The sequence below is a fragment of the Nyctibius grandis genome, chromosome 6 (genome assembly GCF_013368605.1).
Source record: "Nyctibius grandis isolate bNycGra1 chromosome 6, bNycGra1.pri, whole genome shotgun sequence".
In the NCBI taxonomy this organism is placed as follows: Eukaryota; Metazoa; Chordata; class Aves; order Nyctibiiformes; family Nyctibiidae; genus Nyctibius; species Nyctibius grandis.
Window position 1 is genome coordinate 38,002,134 of NC_090663.1, and position 25,213 is coordinate 38,027,346.

The following is a 25,213-nucleotide window of genomic DNA, read 5'->3' on the forward strand; positions in this document are numbered from 1 at the left end:
TACCATTCATTTTATTCCAATCAGGTTGTCAAATATACTCTAATGATAGAGAAGGTCTTTGAAATATTCTGTACAAAAAATACAAATACAAAAAACCCATGATGAACACTGCTATCTACTAGCAAGCTACAAATAGAGGACAAACTAGAAAAAAAATCCAAGGCTAACCTTCATAGTGCTAACAAACAAACAAAAAAAACCCCACACCACTAAAAAAACACCACAAGTCCCACCACAACTCAGGATATCTTACTGAGAAACGCTTCAATTATACAGACATTAGCAGCAGACACAGATAAGGACATTCAACAAGTCAGAGTAAAAGGTGAAAGCCAATTTCATATTGAAACCTACAGATAAACAAATTACCCATATCAGAAATTATATGAATGGCATGAATGTGCCTTTTATTCTTCCATCTCACTGCTCTTGTTCATCAGAGACTCTTCTAAGCAGGCTACAAACAGTAAGAAAGGAAAGCATATGGAGTGAACAAAAGCAGGTTATTACACCAAAAATATATATCCTCGTGAGTTTTTATTCTTTCCAAGCTCTCACTGACTTGCTGTTGACTCATTTGGGGGAAAAAGGAAAAAAATAAAAATTTTAAAAAATAAAAATCCTGCCTGATGAGAGCTGTAGAATCTAGAATCCTAGAATAGGCCAAACTTTGGGCAAAGAAATGCTTGAAAAACATTACCCATGCACATATTCACTTTGCTAATATCACATATAAAGAGAAATCTGTAACAACATGATAAAGTGAGTAAACATGTACACCATCACTGAAAAATTCTCCCTCTCTTTTTGGAGAAAATATAAGGGATACAGAAGTCAAAATAAAGCCAGTCAAGCTAATGCAATAAACCCAAAAGGAATGCAAAGCATTTATTCAGTAACACCAACAAACAACAGAAGGTATCTGCAACTACCTTAAAAAAACCCTGAGATTTCTACAAAGAGAAGAGACATCATCAGCCAATACTGCATTTCTCTTCCTCAATATGAGAAATATGCATGACATCAGTTCAGATTTTTCAAGCCATTAGAGCTGGTGCATGCCATGCTCTCAAGTGACTGTAGCCAAAAAACTGAGCTGAAGGGCTGGAAGAACTTTGTAGTGCAATAAACTATGACATTACAAACAAGACAAGATGTAAAACAAGAGCTAGAGAGGGAAATCTCCTCATCAATATTTCTGTTTACATGAAGTAGAATCACAAAGAAAGTCAGAGTAGTGCATTGCATACTTGAAACAAGCACCAGCAATGTAATCAGCATGATATCAAATGAGCACCAGGGTTGCTTTAAGAAACCAGAAGGACGCTGCATCCTGAAGCTCACTGACTGTCAGGCTGAGGGGGACGCTGAAGCAGCAGATAAAGCTGATGTGTTTGTTGTAAACTTTCCAGCATTCAGGCTTTATTTGTCCAAGTTTGATACTCCCCTCTGTGGGTGGAGAAGCTGAGGGACTGGCTGACGTCACCCAAAGAGCACGGATAAAGTGCAGTGCCCACAGCTGTGGGATGAGTACAACTTCCTAAGAGGTACACAAGGTCAGCTGCCCTGTCCGTCAGGTGCTCTACTGACAGCACCATTCCTCCGACACCTCATTCGGCTCCTCATACAGACCTAAGGAAAAAAGAACAGTAACCAAGAAAAAAAAACTGTCCAGAATGCCACAAAACGTTATTCTCCAAGGACCGGCACCCTGGGGATTCAGGCTCTCAGGAGGAATAGATTTTAACCAACCCTTAATCATAACCAGGGTATGTACTCTTTCCATTTCCTTTCTATTTATTATATTTATTAGTTATTGTAGATTTTTGCCCTTTACTTTTCTGGAGTTCAGAGACGCAGACAAAGCTGCGAGTAGATTAGCAAGTAGCTGCTAGTTCTGAGGAGAGCCAGCTGAATGCTAACAGTTTTTACAAGTTTTGTGTGACACGTTTCTGGGATTGCTTTACTGGTCTAAGAAACTTTAACTGCATTTCTACTTATGTCTCAAAAAATTAAATTTAAGTACCTTGGCAGCAGAAAAACTCTGGCATGATTTCCCCAGGCATTCAGATGAGAAAATTAGTTTTGAGCCTACTAAAGGCCAGACCCCACTTTTATCATTTTCATGACTAGCCTCTTTGATCACTGGGGGAGAAGGCTACTTGGCAGCAGCTCCTCATGTCTGGAAGTTTGTGCTTTGCAAACTCCATGCCAGCTTTACAAGATTAACCTGACTCTCATTTAATTAAATCTAGTTCTGATTATTGCCAGCAAAGGCAACAGCACCTGTTTTTACATACATAAAGGTTTTCACTTTCATGAATGTTAAATCAGTGAAATACTAGAAAGTTGCCCAGTCCTGAATATGAAGGAGATAGTTCTTTAGCATTTTCTGCCATACTTAGAAACAGACAATTTACCTTATCCCCCTAATAAAGGACAAGAATCCGAGCCTTCATTTTTTCATTGATTTTTGAGCATTAATTGCAATTTATTTAAGAAACCAGTTACTTGGTGAATGGAGCATATAAAACACTGTCAGCTGCCCTGCATCCACAGACATAGATCTACTCAAAAGACAGGATATGTATTTTGATAATTTGTATATTTTGAAAATTGTGTTCAATGCACGTCAGACTTGAATTAGTTCTCCTTATACTTTTGCTGCTTTTCAGAACCTCAGACACACCAAGTGGACTTTTTTTCCCTTTCTTTTTTTTAAAGCCCTGCACTGTGACTCAATATATATACTATGCCTGGTATTAAATAAACGTCAAGAGCCTTGAAGGATGGATACCACTGGTGATGCCTTGCAGTAAATATGCTTCTAAACAAGAGTCTATAGAAAGTTTAAGGACCAACCTTTCACATATTATACGAGTAAAAGTCAATTTCATTTAATCACTTATTCCAGATTTATATAAGCATAAAAGATTTACTTATTTTAAACAGACGTAAACCAAAATGCTGTTATCTGACTGTATGTAGCTTCATAACAAATACTCATAGGACACAATAAAACCTTTGGAGAAATGGGAGACAAAAACATTGAAAAAAAAAAAATCTCTGGATGTTTTTGGGCCTTCATTGCCTTTTATGGGCCTCCAAAAGAAAAATAGTTTCCATTATCTCTACTGAAAAATATTTTAGCAGTGTCTGGCTTGCATTTTCTTTGTGTTTAGATTAAGTGCAAGGAAGTTTAAAACTGCAATAACAAAGGATGTTACTATAAATGTAACTTTCTAAAGAATAAATGATTTTGCAATTGACTCATACCTACCAAATGCCTCACAAGACATAGGCCATTGGTTTCTAGCATATTAGAGAAATGCTTCAAAAATCGCACTGCAAGTAGAACTACGAAATAAAATATATATAGGGAAAAATGACATGTTTAGGTTTGCTTAGCTCAAGTTCAAGAATATTAATGGTAGATTTGTTTAAAATTAGTATTTTGGGGTTTTGTATTCATGTAGTATCCCTTAAGAAGTAGTGAATATTTTGCAACATTCATATGACTTGCTTTTTGAGGCCTAGGTGTTTCTTTCATAAACGGTATCACCAGCAGCCCATTCACATTTGGCTTAACTGTCCTGACAAGAAAAAATATTATTAGCCATTAAAACAATAAATAGAAATTATTTTTAAACACATTTTGAATAAAATAATAGGACAGGTGTTAAGTTTGGTTTGCTATAGTCCTTGTTCAACGAGATAAAGCTTTTACCAGGACTTGTCAAGAGAGACAGACAACATAAGAGATCATCATCCACCTGTCTAAAAAACAGATCTCATCTCAAAAACCCATCTGCAATTTCCCAAGCAAGGCAATTCTCTTGACTGTTTCAAGCATGTGCAAAAACCACAGATCATAGTCACTGGGAGGGTAGGAAAAACAGGAGGGACTAAAAATAGACATATTCAGATTCTATTGGGGCCAAAAACAACGAATTAACTAGAAATAATGAAAACATTTCTTGAAATCCTTGTAACTTTACACAGATGCAAAGAAATTACATCAATGAAACTGATCAAAAGCCTAGTCTTAATGAAACTGATTAATATCAGTTTATTCTGACCAGAAGACAACATTTTGAGTTAAGTGTTAAATTCAAGGATTGCATTCCTCTGAAGTCATATTGAATAAAGCATTACAGAAACAATTAAAACTTGTAGAGGTGAATGGTGAAATATTATCAACTCTAGATTTAAGTTCTATTTTAATATAAACCTTTACAGTTCACAATGCAAGTATTTATATTAACTCAATTTTATATTTAGCCACTCTGCAGACATTCATAACTCTCTTCAGAAAACACAGAGCCTGAAATATTTATGAAGGTGTGCCATGATCAGCTTCACAAGTCTATTAACAGATGCAGAGAGGTTTTCTTCAAAGTTTCATAGGAAACATTGCTCCTTGTGTGGTTAAATAGTTATCTAGTCTCTGACAACATCTGAATGCTCAACATATATCCTTGTATTTATCCAAATCTGAGATACCTAGGATACAGGATCAACAGGCGTGCCATACAGACATGTCCTGAAAAGCAAGGTAAAAATTTTCCCAAAGCACCAGTAGAATCTACCTCATGAAGCATGGGTGAGCAAGCAACAAACATTATAGTCATAATCTGAATCTAAGTGTTCACAATACGCATTTAATGCACCACTAATGAGTTCCTTAAGAAACAGTATCACTCACATTATTGAGGTATCCACAATATCAATATCTCACCATGATATGGTGAGATCTTGCAATGCACAGCCTGGTCCCTTTCTATAAAATGTACGCTGCAATACTTTTGTCTGCCACTCTTCCCCACAAGCAACCATCAGGATTTCCCCCTGAAATATTGAGGAGAGAGAAGAGCTGGCGCCTGGCCGTATTCCTCCTACCCCATCCTAGCAGCACATCTCCAGCTCTTTCCATCAAACCCAGGAACAGCAGATGAAAGAAAGGATTGTATGGGGGCAGGTAGTTCTGCACCCCAGAACACCTGGGCAAGTAGAGCTCAGCACCCCCATGAAGGCATTAAGGCCCAACAGACACATCCCAGAAGCCTGGCAATAATCAACTCAGCTAAGGAATAGGAAATACAGACTACTGCCCCTTTCCCTCCTTGCTCCCACCAAACAATGGTAACCCCATCAAACCATATAGTGGTATCACTGCAACTGGTGACAATATGTTAAGAAAATCCAAGGGATTGTGCACTATTACCAGCAACACAGAGACAATTAGGTCTTGCTAGCAGCACAGCTGCAGAGGAACGTACCATGCTAGACAGATATGCTACTTTATAAGGCAGAATCATTTTCTCAGCACATTGCTGAGGTATGCCACAGATACAGCAGATGATTTGTTGTGACATGTAAAAAGCCTAATCTACCAAGTAACCTATATAAGGGTTATGCAAGCAAGCTTACTCTTGAGAGGGAACCAAGAATGGCTGGGTTTGCCCATTTTGGGCACACTTGAATGCTAGGACTTCGGACTTCTGCTGCAGTTTGTCATTCCATGCATGTCCACAACATGCTAAGCAAAGTCAGGAGCCATTCCAGGTTAAAGGGAGAAGCACTATCATACCTCTACCCCTGTCTTATTACAATAATTTAAGTAAGTGGTCTCAGTGTAGTTCATTTACACTTATGGCTGTTGAAGTTCGAGCAACAGACAATTTTGGAGACTCCAGAGTTAGAATTTATGAGCGACTTCCTTGATTCATACTCAGATTATTGAGGCACCTTAACACTTTGTTAAGCACATAATACATGAGTCCATTCTTTTGGACAGTGAGGGGGTAAAAGCCTCCAGCTGGCCACAAGTACCCATTTGGAAAGTTTGCCTGACTTGATAATAGCACCTGCACTGCAGTTTGTTACAGTGAAATCAAAAATAAGTTTACATGCTCGAATGCAGAAAAAAGCCCACAAAACAAACTGTAAATTTTTTTGAGCATTCAGACCTACCTAACAGAGATGGACAGCTGGAAAGAGGAGAGAACAACTCTGGCTGATTTTTGCCATTGTTTCAATACTAATACAGTGCAACACGTATCAAAATAATATTTGAAAAAGTATAATGCTATTTGACTTTTTATGACAGTACTGTCACCTTCAGAGGCAACAAGTCTGCCAGGTTCACCATAGCTGGGGTTCAGAACATACTGGAGGTATAGTGGACAGTTTACTCTCTTCCTCTGATGGAAAACATCAGAATTGAAGAATGTCTCCATAGCAGGTTTTCCAGTCCCCCGTAACACTTAATTACTTTTAATAATTGAGATAGCACTTGCTTTGGCTGTAGCAGAACTCATGGTGAGATAAATTCTCTCCAATAGCTTTTTTACTTCATACATGGCACAGATCAGAGAACTGTTCTTGTAAGTAAGACTACATTGACGTTGGGATTCATTTACTTAAAAATAAGTATCTAGTGTTATGTTAGATGAATCAACCTGTCTCCTTTGTTCTGCTGTTCCAGAAACACTGAATTCCAGAAGCTTATGTGCTACATCCATCAATTTCAAGTTAGTTATCAAAGGTCACCTAAAATGGCAATACACACCTAAGGGACCTAAATTCCACTCAGTGACCAAAGACCTGTTTAAATGGTGTGGTGGTATGACAAGTCCCCTCTTTACAAATAAAGGCCTGCAATTCTAGAACGAGCTTTAGTAGCATCTAAGGTCATGGTCTCTCTACAATAGTTATTTTAAAATGGAATTATGTTGCAATTCAATTATTTTAACCATGAAGATTATCAACAAGACCAAAAAAAAAGCAAGCACAGAAAGATAAGCTTAGGCCTATTTCTATGCAAGTCACTGACATTGGTCCATTTCTGTGAGGTATGAATTGCACCACACAGATCACCTTGAATAATCAGGGCCACTGTTATTCAAATACAATGGGTCTTGAAGCTAAGCACTTTAAGCAGTTCAGGGTCTGGATTAGATATGAATAAAGATAAAAACATCATTTCATTATTATTAGCATATTTATGATTACTTAGCAATACAACATGAGAGGCCAGGCTAGCAGAAAACACATTAACTGCTGTATTTGTCCTTAAATGTGGTAAGACCACAAATGGCTTTCTATATTGCCCAGTCAACGGCACATCATGCACATGAACATTAAATGGCACAATTTCTTAACAGTTCTATTCTTCTGCTATTGCCTAGAGCTGTAAGGGAAAAACTTAACTGTTTTTTTCAAGCAAATTACACAATAGCACTTAAGATGGGAGATTCAAAGACAAGTTACGGTAACTACAGAAATCAGAGTGGAAGCTATTTAATACACAAGTGTGAAGACAATTTCCATCTAATTTGAAGCTATGATGAATAAAGCATTTATATGCTGATCTGACAATAGAACTACAGAGACTCTGGCATAATTAAGAACTCACTTTTTTTGTAAGCAATCATATAGTTGTTTACAGGCCCACTCCCTCTCTCCCTCCCCAACCCAACAGGAAATAGGGAAGCATGGTGAAGTTTATTTTCTCTATCAATTTTCAGGTATGCGTGGTGCTTAAGCAGTTAAATTTTGTTTTTTTTCAGATTACACCTGGAAGCAAGGCTTCAGCTGCCAATCTGTGCCCTGGTGATGTTATCGTAGCTATTGATGGTCTAAGCACAGAGAACATGACACATAATGATGCTCAGGAGAGAATTAAAGCAGCTGCACATCAGCTTTGTTTGAAAATAGAGAGGTATGTGTACATGTCTGCTTACTTCTGAAAGAAGATACTACCCAACCAACTGATTATACAGTGCAACCATTATATAGTGTAACTACTTTAAACAATTTAAAGAATTTCACAAAACATTTAAAAATATAAGCACCCAGACCTACCTCACCAACTCCAGATCAGGCAAGACTCCCCAGAACATGTCTTCATGGACATACCACCTGCTGCCTCTGCTGACTCCACAAGTCCTGTGTTTGCTGTCAGTAAACAAACAGTTCTTCATATTTTGGGGAAATAAAAAAACTCTCAGCAAGCTGTCCCTTGTTCAGTTACCCCTCAGCTCTAACACTCCATCAGCCACAGGAGCTTATCATTGCCTCCTGCACAGACAAAGCTGCTAGTATATCCTCCCAGTTAAGGAAAGCAACATCATGTCAGACTTCCACAAAAGCTGACAAAGGAGAGGGTTTAAAATCAAACTCTTTGGTCACAATGTGTTAAACCAAATACAGGAGTCTCAAAGCAATGTTAAAAACAAAACAAACTAAAAAAACCCTCTCTTACATAAACTGCAGGAGTCCAGAAACTTTTTGCATTCATTTCTCTCAACTAAAGCCACCAAAGGAAGCAACCTGCATCTTCCCATCTCCTAACTAAGTTTGCTCAGCCTTTAAAAAGAATCGGGCACCTAGTGCACTTTTTCAGCCGTCTCCAAGAATCAGACAGCTCTGACTGACCTGAGGCCCTCAAGGAGGCACAGCACTTTGTTACAGCTGATCACAATATTCCTTTCCAAATACAGAAGGTTTGGGTTTTTTCGGAAGGAGCATTGTCTAATTACTAGAGCACATACCACAGTTACAAAGTTCCTGCAGTTAACGCCAGGTTCTGTTACAGCCTGATGTATGCCATTTAGCAACCCTCTTAGGAAGTAATTTTCAAAATATGATAAGTGTAATTGTGCCTATGAAATGTGTGCAATTTTTAAAATGCTAAATATTTGTATTTATATAGCAAACAGTATTAGATTAATATTTAACATTCATATTACACTATTTTAAATTAGCTGCCAGATTTCACTTTGTCAATGAAGACAGAATTGTAACTAGTATTGGCATGTTTGCTATCTCTGCTTCAGTGACCGAATCACCTCTGCAACTTCTATTTACAATTGCACATATACTTTGCATACCTAGATTGCACTCCTACATTGAAAAGCAGGCTTTGCATGGATATTGTGGTTATAAAAAAAGAAATTGATATTGTTCTGGTTTGGGATTATTACTAATATATTCACTTATTTGTGCAAAATATTCTGAGGACCCAACATTCCTTCTATCAACCTTAAAAAAAAAAACAAAACTGTAAAAAGTTTGGTCAGCTCAGCTCAGAAAGGCACTAATTTCCCTTTGTCTTTGCATTTGGTAACTACTAACAAATCGTTTTCCATTGTTCACAGTATACGTAATTTTTTAAAAAGTAAATACACTTTTTATATATTGTTTGCATATAGTACACATTAATATCGTTGAAGTATTTTTATGTCATAACATTAAAAAAGCATAGAACAAACTGTAAATTTTCAAGCTGCATTTTATTTTACAGGGACATACACAACTCTATAGGAATTCAAGTTATTTAAATTCTGCCTTTCTTTCTAGGACAGGAACTAAATTATGGTCCCCACAAGTTTCAGAAGATGGCAAAGCACATCCCTTCAAGATAAATTTGGAAGCTGAACCACAGGTATGAATTCTTAAAAGTTACCTAACCACTTCCATTCACCTTTTTACACTCTAAATGATCTCCCTTGCGGTCATTAAAATTCTTTGAATAGCACTTCACCCATTATCTGCCAGTTTAAGCTAACATGAGCCATCATGATAATGATGTGTATGAACATCATTTTATCTGACTGGATGTTTTTGATTTTTCAGCTATAACTGAAACGACATTAACAAGTTTCAACACATTTTCATTTTTCTTTAAAACTATACGTATCACCGTAGTTTTACTATGGAAAGAAAATATCTCCTTTTATTCTGACATGGTTTAAGTCGCTTTAAGTCTTTTAGAGATTGTTCATCATATGAGGAAGTTCTTCAATCAGGAATAAATGTCAAGTACCAAAATACACTCATCACATCACAAAAGTCATTGTGATATAACAGTCAGTTAAATAGAGAGATCCATTATTACTGGGTCTCTTTACTTCCATACATTTTTATGCTACACCATAGAACTGAAAGTTACAAATTTGTACAAAACCCACGTACTGATCAATAAGCAAACCATTCACCACTCCTGGCCAGCAAAGTCTTGGGCCTTGCAGATAAGCAAAGCAAATCCAATTGATTTAAACCCTCCTCTCTCTTCAAACTTGCACCCAGTCCCTCGTGCAAAGCTATGAGCCGAAGTCTCAGTATTGTTAATAGCCAATTAGCTAGCTACTGTCTACAACTAGTGCTTTACTCCTCTGTCATTTCTCTTTAATCTACGTGAACGTTTGCTGTTCTTTCAAGACAGGGGAGGGAAGGGCATTCTGCTGATCCTGGCCTTCCAGGATCAAAGCAAATATGTCAAAGTATTTATTCTGTGCTATCATAGAAAAATGTAAGTGCAGATTCCATTTCAGTAAATCCTATGCAATAAATATTTCCACCAATTCTGTTTTCACAGAGACACTCCCAAACATGAATATGGCATTTCAGTGTTCCAGTTCTCTCTCTTCTTTCCAATCTAAAAACTTGCATTAAGTGATAAAGCAAACTTCATCAGAAATAACATAGCCTCTTCAGCAGTAGGAGATAGTATAGTGAAGAAACAAAACTGTTTTAAATGCCTGTGTTTGTGGAATAGCAATGGAACAAATCCACTAAGAAAGCTGTGGAGAAAACCATGTAGGCATGTATGAAGGAGACTAATCCCTTTGCATGACAGCTGCATTCCTAAAAAGGATAGTTAGTTCAAAATAAATTACAAGATTTCACTAAGGGCTATTTGGCAGACTATTAAAAAGCACTCTCCATTGGGCAATCAGAAAAACTGTTTCTTCTAGATTTAATAGCCAACCTCTTCATTTTAGTATGTCTCTCTCCTTCCTTCCTAGGAAAATCAGGAGTATTGAGCATATTTAATAAATAATAGGCCCCAGAAAAGTAGCAATGCTTGTAAACAAATATGCTAAAATGTTCTAGGGATGATTTACATTTTAGATTAAATTCTTCCATCCAAAAACATCCATCACTCTGATCTTCCTGTGGAAAAAAATATAGCCTTTTTTTCTACAATTGCTAAAATTTCAAATTAAATTTTACTGCATATTTAGTCACTACACACAAGACCCAGCAGTGTGTATACCAGTAGTGAAAACAGTACAACATCAAAGTTTCCTTAACCTCAGATGACAAATTATTGCACAACTATAACAAATAGTTAAATAAAACAATCTAAATGGCAAATTGTATCTTATAAAATTATTTTTCAATCCTTTCTGCTGTATTGTCAATGTAAAACAATACTATGACCTGTACATTTTTTCTCCGTTACCTTTAACCTCATCTAAAATTAATTTGTTTCCATTACCATAATTTCTTGAATTGTTTTTATTTGGGATTTTCTTTTTTGCTTCTATCTTTGCCTTTGAACATTTTGTTCAGTGTGACTAGGCTTTTGGCCATGAAAGACTTTATACATTCCTGGAAGATATAAATATACTCTACACAGAGATAAGTATAAAAAACTTAAAAAAAACCCCAACCTATTCTAAAAAGTAAGTTTATAGTCTATTACCACTTATAATCAAGTTTTGAAAGAATGTAATTGTGCTAGTCTAGTTTTGAGGACCTACCCCCTCTTCCATAACAGCATTCAAAGATAAATATTTTAGTCATCTGATATACCTCCAAAATGTAAACATCTGTGTACTGTCATAGCAATTATCCCCAAGGAATGCCATTATATGGTCTGTGTTGGATGCATTTCGACAGGCTTTGGGGGCTACGTTCATTCTATTCCTGATACCTACATCAATGCAAAATGTAGTTAGCCCTGCAAAAAGGAAATCAATCAGCTAGAAAAAAATTAAGAAATGAAATACTGCAGTCCTCAAATATTCCTGATTGGGAATTTCAACAACCTCTAGTTCTCATTTAGCTTTTGAACTAAAGGAGGACTTTTCACAGATTCAATGAGATCAAATAAACACAAGAGCTGGACTATTTTTGCTGCTGTATGTTCTCTCACTGATATTTTATATGAACAGATGAGTTAAAAAGAAAATGGAATTTAAGTCTAACTAACTGCAAATACTTGTTTCCTAACTGTTATATTGTAAACATGCTATTATGGTGCCACATGTCTTCTGTGCTGTTCATTTGTCAACAAGAAATAAAAGGGGATGAAATTAGAATGTTCACAGTTGCTTTTGTTTGGTTTGTATCATACATGGATTTAAATCAATTTTAAATACTTTGACATTAATATCTTTCATTAAGTAGACACGATCCTAAACACTAGTAGATTATTTCCATTTACTAATACATTTTGTTAATTGCAACCCAGTTGTATCAGACAGAAACAAGGAATTGCAAGTAAAATCTTTGTGCTCATTTATCTGGTTGCCGCTTTCAGTAGCCTCTTACAGTGCAATGCTGCTAAACATTTTCATTTAATAAAACTGCTTTTTACTGTTTGCATTTTCTGGTTGCACATTCTATATAACCATGACTTTTCTTTAGGTCTGTTCCTAAATATACTTCTGAAACTGTTGTTTTAAATGAAAACAAAAGGGCCAATTCACATTCAGGTTTTCATAATTTTTATAAATTATTCACCAAAACTTAGAACGGAGACTCGATATTGTCTGAGAAAGGAAATCTACAGATGTCAAAAATGTGTCCATGCTTATCTAACCTGCTCTTGTTATCTTGATTTATCCTGTAGATTTGAGTATTCAAATATCTATTTTGAGTTTTGGTAATAGATGGTATTTGTTCTAACTGAAAATTTTTCTAGCATTCCTAAAGGTGAAGGTAATCTAAAAAAGGCATTTCTGCATCAAAACCCCACTTTGTTTAGAGTTTTATTTAGCAGAACAAGGAGACTAGTTTGTACAGCCTGCAAGACATAAGTGAAAGACCACAATTGCACCTGAATAATTTTAAAGCTGAAGATGTTGGGTGTGTCACCATAAAAAATATGTGACAGCAAATACAGACAGCATAAACTGTACACAGTGATTAAGCCAAAAGCTCTGGTACCTAAGATACAAGCTTCAACAATTTGAAATAAATCTCATTCAGCAGTATCAGAACTTAGACTGTCTACATGTCATATAACACAGTGGGATGGCAACATAAATACAGAAATGGTCTATGGTATTGTAGACGTATTCCTAGTACACCTATCACACCCAAAGCCAAATCAGAGAATTGGCAAAGATTTCTATGAAAACTGAAGTATTAATGACCTGTGCTATCTTAACTTTGCAAGTTCCAGTCTCTAAAGAAGAGACCAATTCAGATTGTAGAAACCTATTTGTTAGGAACAAAAGCTTTTTATTCCATATGGATGGAAGTTCAAGTGCTCTCGTGGTACTGTCTCCAAAGAGCGTTGCAGGACATCAGGAAAAGGTGATGGACCACAGCAGTAAACGTTCCTCACCCACTAGCACGGAAAGAAAAAAAAAACCCTCAGCAGGTGACAGCACTATTTTTTCCAAAGTCTGTTTCTGTGGGTTAGATATGGACCTGAGCTGACAGGGACTCAACAGTCTTTATCATTCTTGGCCAATCACTACAGAAGAACATCGTAAGTTATCTGAAAGGTCATCAAAGATTTTGTTCCCAGATCTTATCCCTATGAATTCCACAACAATATAACAAGTTATTATAACATTGATCCCTCTCTTTTCTTCTTAAAGTTGCACCCTATTTACAAATGTGGAATGCTTTCTGTTTGCCCTGAGGCAGGAAAATAATAGTCTCTGAATGTGTATGGCTCAAGTAGCATATAGAAAATTCATGGAAAAATATAGTATGCTTGCAGCAGTTAAAAAATAACAAATTTGCAAAAGTAAAAAATGCAGAGATTAACAATACTGATGTTGTCAGTTTTACTCATTACTAGCTTTGGTGTGCATTGCAGCTTTGTGTATTTTGTCTGCCTATCATGTACAGGAATTCAAGCCTATTGGTACAGCTCACAACAGAAGGGCCCAGCCTTTTGTTGCAGCAGCAAATATTGATGACAAAAGACAGGTAGTGAGCTCCTCCTATAATTCTCCAATTGGGCTGTATTCATCTGGCAATATTCAAGACGCGCTTCATGGACAACTGAGGGGTCTCATTCCTAACTCATCGCAAAAGTGAGTACCGGTATTTCCTTATAACACATGGTCATTTGTGGTATTTCACTATATGTTTCCGTTTTCAATTAAAAAGTCCAGCTCTTGCTGTTTTTTCTGATAATCAGGAGTTTATTGATTATCCAAAAAAATGGTGATAAATGAAGCAATTTTTTCCAACACAGAAAACTATCTATTCAGCTCTGTAGTAGCGACACTGCAGGTAGCTAAAATTTGCCCTCTATGTTGGGCTGCAACACTACCTACCATCCTTCTCTCTTATAACTGCACTTCACTCTGAATGTTTCTGAACACTAAAGTGATTGTATTTTGAGTACCAGGAAAGTACAAACTAAACACGGTTACTTCATGGTTGCAATTTTAAATCTTTTTAACTATAAATAAGAATTTATAGGCCAAAGAAAGTTATTTTAACCCTCTTTTCTTTACAGGATATGAACTACTTTGAACACAAGCATAACATTCGGCCCAAACCTTTCATAGTCTCAGGCCGAAGCAGGTTATAAACTCTGAGTGCTGTGCTGGATTTGTATGCATGGTGTTATTTTTTAATGGATACTCACCATTCACATTAATAAAGCATCTGGATGCATTTGAAATTTACTTATAGTAGTATATAGCCTAACACTGAAATTAAAAAAAAATGAAGTGGTTGACTTGCAGAGATCAGGCTTGAAATTCAAACAAATTTCTATTTCCAAAAGAAGGCAGGTCCACCCTCCCATCTCAGTTATACTGATGTGAGTCTGAAGTACCTGTATTCATGAACCTGATTCAGTTTACAGCATAGCACCAGATATTGTATACTTACAAATCTGTAAGTATACAATACCTGGTACTGTGGAATTCTTCTATCCAAATGCAAATACATGTAACTTGTTAACTTGCTAAATAAAAGATAGCTAGTTATGTAAGTTATTGTCTAGGCCACGCAGAGATTTTAAGTTTGCTTTTCAGCAGACCTCTCTTCAAGAGGCAACCTAATGCAGAGCTAAAATAGGAAAACTATCTGATGCCACAGACATGCAAAGCTCTAAAATGCAGAAAAGCTTACATATTTACATCCATCATTTTAGCGTAATATTCCTCTATCATAACTGGGGATGAAATGCCTCACTTACTATTATCTACATTATTAAATACAGAGGGGAAAAAAACAATGCAAACTCTGGCTAAAAATGCAAGGAAGCTCAAAAGCACCTGAGTGATGCAATGTATTGTGATGATACCGTTCATCTTTTATAGCAGTAGCAGTTTTTACCAGTGGACTCAGTGTTCTGCATTTCATTCTGAAAGTTTAAAATACCTGCATTTCAATTATACTAATTGAAGTCTGACAAACTAGACCAGAAAAACAGGATGATAATTGATTCCTGAGTACAAAGGACAATCTTATATGGATCATCAGTTTTGTGAGGTGTGTTAAATTTCTCAACCACCTGAGTGATAAACAGGAGACTGTAGAAGATGGATAGAGTCCCATCGTTCTGTGAACAAGAACTATCAATGAGAACACCGACGCAGTGGAGAAAAGGTGCCCATCTCTCCTTGCGGTCTGATGCTGATATAGGATAAAGGACAAAACAGTCCTTAGGAGACATGCAAGGCCTCTAACTGTAGGCAGAACTTGCATACTGTACCTAAACTGACTTCTGGACCACTAGATACCATTTACAGGTACCTAATCAGATTTATGGAGATTCAAACAAGTGTACCAAGAGCCTAGTCTCCTGATTCAGAAACCTCAACTACACAGTATTTTCTGTGAAAATATTGAAGTAAATGGCCATTTTCCAGCATGTCAGATGGGGAAAAAACCTGCAAAAATTAATCTGACAGTGATGCAACAAGTTTCAGAACTTTAGTTGGGCAAGGTCTGTCAGGTGTTCTAGCACTGGAGAAGTCCGTGTTTACAAAATGCAGAATCTCTGACAGAGGGTGTTCCATCTACAAAACCTTGGTGGTCACACTGTTTGTCTGCTACTTTTTCATCAGTTTGGCTCCATATATATCCTCCGCTAAACACAGCAAAAACCAACTGCCACCTTGACTGTACATATCCCTTTAGGACAGAGAGCTGAGCCTAAACAGGACTTTGACTAAAGAAGAGCTGATTCTGGCCTGTGGGTTTGAGCTAATGCATTTGACATTAGCTACGATTTTGGACTTTACTCTGGCAAATCTAACTGGAAATTATATTTAATTTATGATTACATTTTATTTATACTTATAATTTATTCTGTTTTAAGATTACTTTGGCTGCTCATAGCAAGAGTTGTGCTTTTTCTAGCCTTTTCCTGCTACTTTCCATTTACTAACACTATCAGCACTGACAAAACTTATTCTACTGCAGCATCTAAAGATGGTCTTGATTCTTCTAAAAGACTGGAAATTTTAAGTTGCCCCTGTGTGAATTTTGTGGCTGGCTCATGCTAGGCGATGATGCAGAACTGTACTTTTGCTTTAAGGCTTGCCTACCATTTCCAGAATTAGCTTTCTTTTGAGATGTTTTTGATGGTAGAGTATATATTTCCCTTTACATTTTTGAGAAAGTGGTCCTACACAAGTCCCCCTCTGAATCAAAGGGAGAATTTTGAGTTGTCTTCTCCACCCAAAAGTAGCTACTGGGCAGAGTGCTGTACTAGGAAATAGAGTATTATCCCAGATTTACACAAAATCATTCAGCTTGGAAAAAGCTAACCACAACTCTGATATGCAAGATGGAGGAAAGAGATTAAGCATTTATCATCTCATAGCTCTGAATATCATATAAATGGTAACCAGTGACTGTGGAAAGCCTGTTATGTGCTGTTACACAGCAACAGCAAAGCAATGTCCCATAACAAAGAAAGCCTCTGAGGCGCTATGGAGAAAAGACTGAAGTGTTCAAAATAGTGACATTGGGCTTAAAGTTCACATTATTTTACTAATCCTTTTCCAGTGATGTCAAATTGGTGTGCAGTAACTTTACTTCAGTAATGTCAAGCAACATTAATATTTCTAAAAAACTGTACATCTTTTTTCTTATATGTAATTTGTATGTAAAATCTACTTCAAAAGCAGTAAAATTAATTCTCTGAATATACACCCATTGTTCTTGTGAAGGACCACATTACATTCTACTGGAAACGCTGTAATTTAGAAATGCAAAAGTATGCCTGGCTCCTTTAGTATCTTTTCTTCTTTGAAATGGTCAACAAATATTAAAAAAATGAATATATTGTTAAACTAATTTTAAAAGATTAATAAATATCTTATTGTAGGCTTTAAGGAAATCTAGGAAATGTCACATTCATTATTTTACTCTACTTTATAGTAGTCTCTTCAACTGTGGACTATGATGGTTGTGAGGACCGAAATGATGTGTCTAAGATTCCAGTAGGTGTTTATTCTGTCACTGACATAGACAACTCACATAACCTTTGTATGCTGCCCTTTTGTGGATGTTAAGAATTACTCACCTGGAACAAAGAATTTCAGGGAGGCTTAATTAATCCTCAATAAAATCTAGCATTAAAAACGTGAAGTAATATTATGTTCTGAGTTATTCAATCTATCAAATAATTTTTACTATCATCTTTAAAGCAAATGCATACCAGAATTTTAAGGACTGCTTTATAACTGGCATTGATACTTTTTGCAGGAACATACTTTTCAATGAATACACATACTTTTGCTTTTCCCTACTTTCTTTGCTTTTCTGTATCTGTTCTATTTACACTTTTCAGTCCTGTTAACATCACCGTATTCCTGTACTTTTGTCTTTATTCTCTATAATCCGATATGCGTTGCACACATCTTCTGTAATCTGGCTATTAACAACAGTGGATGCAGCACTCCTTCGGGGATTGACTGTGGCAGCGGACGCAGTACCCCCCTCTTCAATTAGCACGGTTAGCTCTATCTGCCCCACCGAGCTGAAAGCAGTGTCTAAGATGGCCCCTAACATTCCCTTGGAAATGGAGCTTCCCGGTGTCAAGATTGTACATGCTCAGTTTAACACACCTATGCAGTTGTACTCAGATGAAAATATCATGGAAACACTGCAAGGCCAAGTTTCTACAGCTCTGGGTGAAACACCCGTGATGAGGTAATGAGAGCAGTATCTTTAATATTTATGACTACACAAAGTTAGAATATACCAAAAATCATGCGCTTTAATAATATCACGCTGTTTCTATGCAAATGGGTAAAAGGGTCAGAGAGACCCTAAGTCATTTAAAGCCATTCAATATTTTCTTTAAAATATTAGTAATTTATGACTTTTAACCCAAAGTATTAAAGGAGTCTTTCAGAATTTACAAATAAATGTTTCATAGGAAATAATCTTATATTTGTAGCTAATAAATAAAAACTGATAATATTACCTGGACTACTAGCTGACTGACCACGCTAAATCAAGATTCTGATTCCCTCCAAAATGCAAAACTATTTATTATTGTTATCATAATTATTTATTTAATAACCATTTAATAAATCATAATTATTTATTTAATAACCATTTAATAACTTCTTCCTATTAATAATAATAAAATATTATTATTAACTTAAATTTATTTCAGCTGTCAAAATTCAGGTTATGAAGCTTAGGAAATCTTGTAGATGTTTATAGTGTTCTAGATATTTAACTCCCATTCAGGACTACTCATTCAGTACGACTAACTCTTGTCCAAAAAGAGCCAGAATTGACTTTGCAGGTCTACTAATCCATCTCTGACTTATGAATTTTATCCATTGCAATGACTAAAAGTCAGGTAGGAACCTTATGTATCTGGATAATTATGATTATGTAACAAAAAGTTTTAAAGCACTATTCATTTTTTTCAAGGGACAATTCATCATTCACGTTGCTTTATTTTTACTTTTGCATAATAGTAAGTTATTTTTCTGTTTAACAAGAGTACTTAAGTTAATAATTCATAATATGTATGGTGTAAACTAAAGCTAATTACTAATATTTTAAATAAGCAATAAACACTGGCATCATTGAGTCTTCTTCAGCACCTTGCAGAATTGGGCTGTTACTGACCATAAAAATCATATTTATACAGAAGTATTTAAGTTAACTCTACCTGATGAAAAAAAACCTGTAGTTCATGAAGTCTTTGCAGAGTGATGTTACTCTACTGCATGAATATTTATCCTCAATCACAACAATTACAGAACAATAAAAGAAAAATGTGCGTGTTCTTTATTCTGAAATCATGGATTAAGCCCAGAATAATCAGATTTCACAAATGCCTGTGGCATTCCCAGTTTGAGAACTGACTCTCTACACAGGTTTGAAATGTCTCTTTTGTTGTGGGATTGCCTTTCACTATGTATGCATTTAGAACTGTTATCTCACACCTTTGTGTCTGGTGTTTTTGCCTTCTGTATGTAATTGTATTATCACTTGTTTGATGTTTAGAAATATTTCAGTCAAGAGGAGAGAATCAAGGGTTTAACTAGCCATTGGTGAGAACTGTAAAAACTAAGCTCCTATTCATTAAAAGCTTGTGACAAGAGAAGTGGTAGTTTCTTCACCAGCTTAAAGACGGCTCAGAGAAATCTGTTGATTGATGAAGATGGAAACAATTAACATAAGCAACAGGGGTCACTGCCCAAGAACACCTTCACGTCATGATACTCTCCCAGAAGATTTGTTTGCTTAGGTTTTGGATGTCCTTACGTAAAGATATCAGCTGTGATTTTAATAACATTCTCAAGGGCAGCTGCTGTGAAAATGGAACTTCTGGATACTGTACCAAAGAGCACCTGGTAATACAGCAGCTGATTACAGGAATGCAACTGCCTTGAGGTTAAACACAGGTACCGGCCTATTTCCAAATGCCGTTAGAGCCACAACAGTAATTATGGAAATACTTTCATGAGTTTGTAGATTTGTTTTTGTAACAATTGCACAGATTTTTTTTCAGCACTTTTTAGATCAAGAGGAGGCTATATAAAGTAATGCTACCTGGAAGAAAGTCTTTCAGTAGCTGTAGAAACACATTGTCTGTCTTTGTCTCCTGAATCACATTCTATGCCTGGTAGAGCTATCGCTTTAAAGTTATGTCTGTTAAACTGTTTTATCTGCTCTTCTTCCCTGTGATACAGTGACCCATCTCCCAACTCAGTGCCTCAGTCTGACGTGTACAAGATGCTGCATGCCAACCAGGAGGAGCCCAGTCAACCTCGCCAGTCTGGCTCCTTTAAGGTGCTCCAGAATTTAGTCTCCGAGGAAGGTGGTTAATAATGACATATTCTATCTGTTCAAAGCATTTTTAAATGTTTGTGGGAAGGAGGAATCTGACAAGAAAATATGAGAGATCAGAGCTATAAGAATTTCCGAAAGCCCAAGTCATTCTGAATCTTATAGATAGCACACCAGCCTCCTAACATTTTTCCCCCTTGCCTTTATAGCTAGCAATCTCCTGTGTGAATAAAATGGGAGTGTTAATCACATTTTTCAGAATCTCTTCTCAGATTTTAAGATTGTTAATATATAAAGTTGACTTTAACTGAATGATAAAAAGTTTTATGCGAGAGAACTTTTGGGAAAAGCTGCATATACTCATGACACCAAGAAAGAAAACGCTCTCTTCCACATCCAGGAAAAGAGAAATTTAAACCAACTCTTAAAATAAGTTTCACCTGTCCCCTCTTCATTCTCAATAAAAACTGAAGCGACAATATCATTTACAGTCATATTTCCTTCAAACGAAGTTTTGAAAATAACGTTACTAAAAGCTGCAAGTTTGTTATATTTACAGTAAGTGTAAAGAATAAAATACCAAAATTAACCTAAAAGGTAAATATTTAAGATTTTAATTTTTATATCTCAATATTTACCAGAGAAGGGATAAATACATCTAATTGTCTATATATATCATTGCGGGATTTTGCTTGGCATTTTCTTGCTATAATTTTGTGTTCATATCATGTCACTAATCTTTCCGAATTTGCTGTATGGTTAGTTGTATAAATAAGAAGCTTTCTAACAATAGGTCTTGACTATGTTATGTTGCTATGTTAAAGCCAAATCCTTCTCTCTCTCCTGCTATACCCAAGACCTCCTGTCAGAGAATTAGATGATGTCTATGAGACAGAGAGCACTATATATAAAATCACTTTTGTACTCACTTTTTGGCTACAGCTATACAATATTTTTCCTCATTCCAAAGAGGTGGAAACTAGCCCACTAAAGTTGTATAGAGGAACTTCATTGTTTGTTGATTTAAGTGAAAGCCTGCAAATATATCCAGAAGTGTATTTAGAGGAAAAGCATTTCACTGTATCAGATGCTTTTATATTAGCCTGTACATAACAGGATTGTTTTGGTTCTCAGATGGACGCCCCATGGGTACAAGAAGTGTGAAAGCACCTGTAACAAAGACACCTACTGCCATGCCTGGTGTCCAGAAAGTGCCACTGTGTGACAAGTGTGGGAATGGGATTCTGTAAGTTGTTTCTTTTTAGTTTTAGAAATCTCTAATTCAAGCACATGTCCTCAAACACCATCGCAGACTACAGGAATGATTTCCAAGTGATGGTCTTGGTCTCCACCTGCACTAGCAGAAAAATGCTTCTAGAGAACAGAGATAGATATAAAAATATATTGTTCTAAATCCCACATTATTAACCTGTACCTTAGACACTTTCGATACAGATGATTTCAGTTTTGACAATGTACCATCAAGGCTTTAATTAAGATTTCTCAAGACCTTTTGCAAGTCAATCGTTAACACGCACATTATTAAACCAGCAGTTGCCTGGGCTGCATCGTCTTAGGCTGTGAATTCTCAAAAGTTTCTTGGTAGTGTAAAGCATCCTTCTCACAACCCAGTGGGACTACCTAGAAAGCTCTGTGGGCCTATTTTAAAACTACCAGATTGCTATCTGAATGACATCACTAACTTCAGCAAAGAACACAGATAATGATGAGTTCAGAGAACACAGTCACTGAGGAAATGTAGTTTTTAAACTCATTTTGTCACTAGTTTGATAGGTTAGACTGTACTTTCTGTGTTGTAACCAAACTAACATGTTTCTTCAAACTCGAGTTTTCCAATGGATTATTGAACTATGTGATCAACTCTACAGCATTTTATGTCACTTACTCAAACTCAACTTCCAACTTTAAATTATAGTATATGGCAAAACTGCCAGACAAACAACCTAAAAGCCTTAAATACATAGAACTTACTTTGTGTCATGCTGTAGTTTCTTCTCACTTTAAATTCATATGAATTGATTGTTTTTTCTTTTCATTGTTTTCATACAGAGGAACAGTGGTGAAGGCACGTGATAAATACCGGCACCCAGAATGTTTTGTGTGCTCTGACTGCAATCTCAACCTGAAACAAAAAGGCTACTTCTTTGTGGAGGGCCAACTATACTGTGAAGCTCATGCACGAGCTCGCATGAGGCCACCAGAGGGATATGAAGCAGTTACTGTTTACCCAAAATGCTAGTCTTATGTTAATACACAAATATATGCATGCACACAAAAAGCCATTAACAGCTTAGAACTGCAGTACAAGTGTCAGGACTTCTGCCTGATTCCAAAGTAGCAGCTTTTAAACCTTTTCTTGTGGGATTCTGAGGGAGGTGGAAGTCCCTATTAGCCAGCAGTAGCATATTATACCAGGAAAATTCTGCTAAAATATTATCTTTGAAGTTGCCAATATACTCAATGAAGTATAAACTAAAACAGCTGTGCTGGAATTTGAAAAGTTAAACAGCTGAGGTATTACATGATTACTACAGCATATACATAAGTGCTGCAATCAAGACATTATTTTTAACATAAATTAGTATCTGTGCAAACACAAAAGCCATCAAAGTGTTACAGGCTGGGCCCTAACAAATGCAGAAACTTGACAGATCATTAGAAAAGCAGCTATTTTACATGGATAGAACAAAACAAGGAGTTGTTCATGTCTGCTTCCACCATCTATTATTCAACTACTGTTAATGTACGCCAAAAAGAGATCTTGCTTACCCTGCTTTGAATTTGAGGTTATATCGACTTAATCTTCTGATGCTACAACTGTGATAAGGAATAAATATCAAGTCATACAATGAAATGGCTAGTAGAATAAAGCCGGTTCAGTAAGAAGCAAAACAGAAGTTCTACGTTGTTTTAATGATTTGCAATGAAATCAGCTTACACATCACTTAGCAGAAAATTGTTCTGAGGCATGCACACAGATACATTGTTTTTTGAAAAAAAAACCACCACACTCTAAGGAGAACTCACTGCAAATTGAGAATGAAAGTAAACTCAAAAACCTTTCTGCAGAAAATGGTAGTGTGTTTTTGCATCTCCATCTTTCAATATCTGTAATGGAAACAATGGGGAAAGACTATCATAATATCTTTGTTGCTGGTAAATTAAAACTTGGACAGCTTTAAAAATAAATGTTATTTTAAATATGCAAAGGAAAGATCATTTATAAAAAGCCTGGTGAAGTCCTAAGGAAAAAAAAAGGCTGAAAGAACACAGTTTTTAAATCAATTTCTGAAACATTTTAAGGGCTACATTGCTTTCAGGTCATATATGTCAGCTACATATACACACCTGACTGACAAACCAAACCTTAGCATTTTCAAAAAATATCAACACAATTCATAAATTATTTATTGGGGTACTTTGAACCCACTTTAAAGGCGAAAAATCTACAAAATGTTATATCAAGTCTACAAAACTAGCAGAAACTAACAACTCAGTGGCAAATAATCTTACATACTTTTCCCATTCTACAATATAAGAACCTTAAAACGTAAGAAGAATATGGAATCAAAATAAACTGTACATGCTTTGAATTTATTTCAAAAATTCTGATGCGTCCCAAAACTTGAAATACAATGTCCACATACTCAAAGACTTTTCAAAATGTCTTAAAGTATTATTTCAGAATTTAAATGTTTTAAAACTGTGTGTATCACTGCATTTATAATTTATGTGTGCATATCAAAAGCAGACAAAAAAAAAAGTGTTGCACTCTTTTAAAGGTTAGGTCCTGAATTATTCTGGGGCACAAAACATAATTCTGCTCCTCATGCATCATGGAAGCTATGTCTAGCATTTCTATTTTTCCACTGATAAAGCTCATAAAATAAATCTGGAAATCCTTTTGAAAGTGAGAGTGCACATAATGTCTATTTTTACAAGCCTAAAACGTCATCGGTGTTTTAAAGTATCTACTTAATGTTTGTTTCTTTGTGGAGTAACTGAAGGTAAAAATAAATCTACTACATATGATAAAGATTCTCTATTTTTTTTCAACTGGTATGAAAAAAGAGACACACTTGAGTGTCAAGTGACTTGACAATAATAGAAGTTTGGCATTTCCAGCCTGACAGAGGAGTATGCTTCAGATTTATCAGACTGCTGGCAAGAATGAAACACAATTTTTGTATTAGTCATTTGAGTATATAATCTGGGCAAAAATAGCTTTCTAAAACTCAGTGAGATCATGTGCCTTCAAAACTGAAGACCCAAAACTGTGCTCTCTTTAACAGGCCAAACATACCAACTGTACATGTGGGGAAACTCTCAGAAATGTAGATACAAGAACTGTTAGGTTATTAAAAGAAAGTCATAGAACATGACCTGATGCCAAAACTTTGGGGAAAGTTCAGTGGTATTGCATCATCACATGGTGCTATTTTGAGAGGTTTGAGGTTGGACATGACTTTGATAGAATTAGAAGGTAAGCCTGTCTAAATTCAAGTACCAACCTATGTGAAAACCTTTCCATCAATATAACATAAAGGAAACAAGATTTTCAGTTAATGCAGATTCTAAAATCCTTGATCCTGACAGAGGAGAAATATAGGAAATCTCATCCTACAGTCACTTCAGTCTGGGGAAATTGAATACAGAGATTTAAATGTGAGAGAAAGATGTAGCAATTCTCACTACCGTGTGCTCAAGGCAGAATTCTTTACCTCAGTACGGTGTCAGCGGTTCCTGGCACAAATCCTTTACAAAGTGTCCAGCTAAAGAACTATTCACTTTATCTTCTGGCTTAAGAATGGTGTAGTCAGTAAATCGTGATAGCTTAATGCTACTATGCCTCTCAGCTGTGTCCAGAATTTTTAATATATATATTACAAGCCAAAGAGAGCCATGGCATTTATTTTTAGATGGAGAG

The 25,213-nt window shown here is 36.0% G+C and overlaps 1 protein-coding gene across 1 annotated transcript; it reads left to right on the top strand.

Annotated features, from left to right (window-relative positions):
• The first annotated feature begins 1,515 nt into the window (after window positions 1-1,515).
• On the top strand, window positions 1,516-24,322 carry PDLIM3 (PDZ and LIM domain 3). Its single transcript, XM_068402744.1, is given in 9 exon segments — window positions 1,516-1,769; window positions 7,572-7,723; window positions 9,364-9,448; window positions 14,501-14,568; window positions 17,895-17,943; window positions 17,945-18,159; window positions 20,169-20,296; window positions 21,400-21,511; window positions 22,336-24,322. Coding segments are annotated over 9 exon segments (1,092 nt in total). The 5' UTR covers window positions 1,516-1,676; the 3' UTR covers window positions 22,526-24,322.
• The last annotated feature ends 891 nt before the right edge of the window (window positions 24,323-25,213 follow it).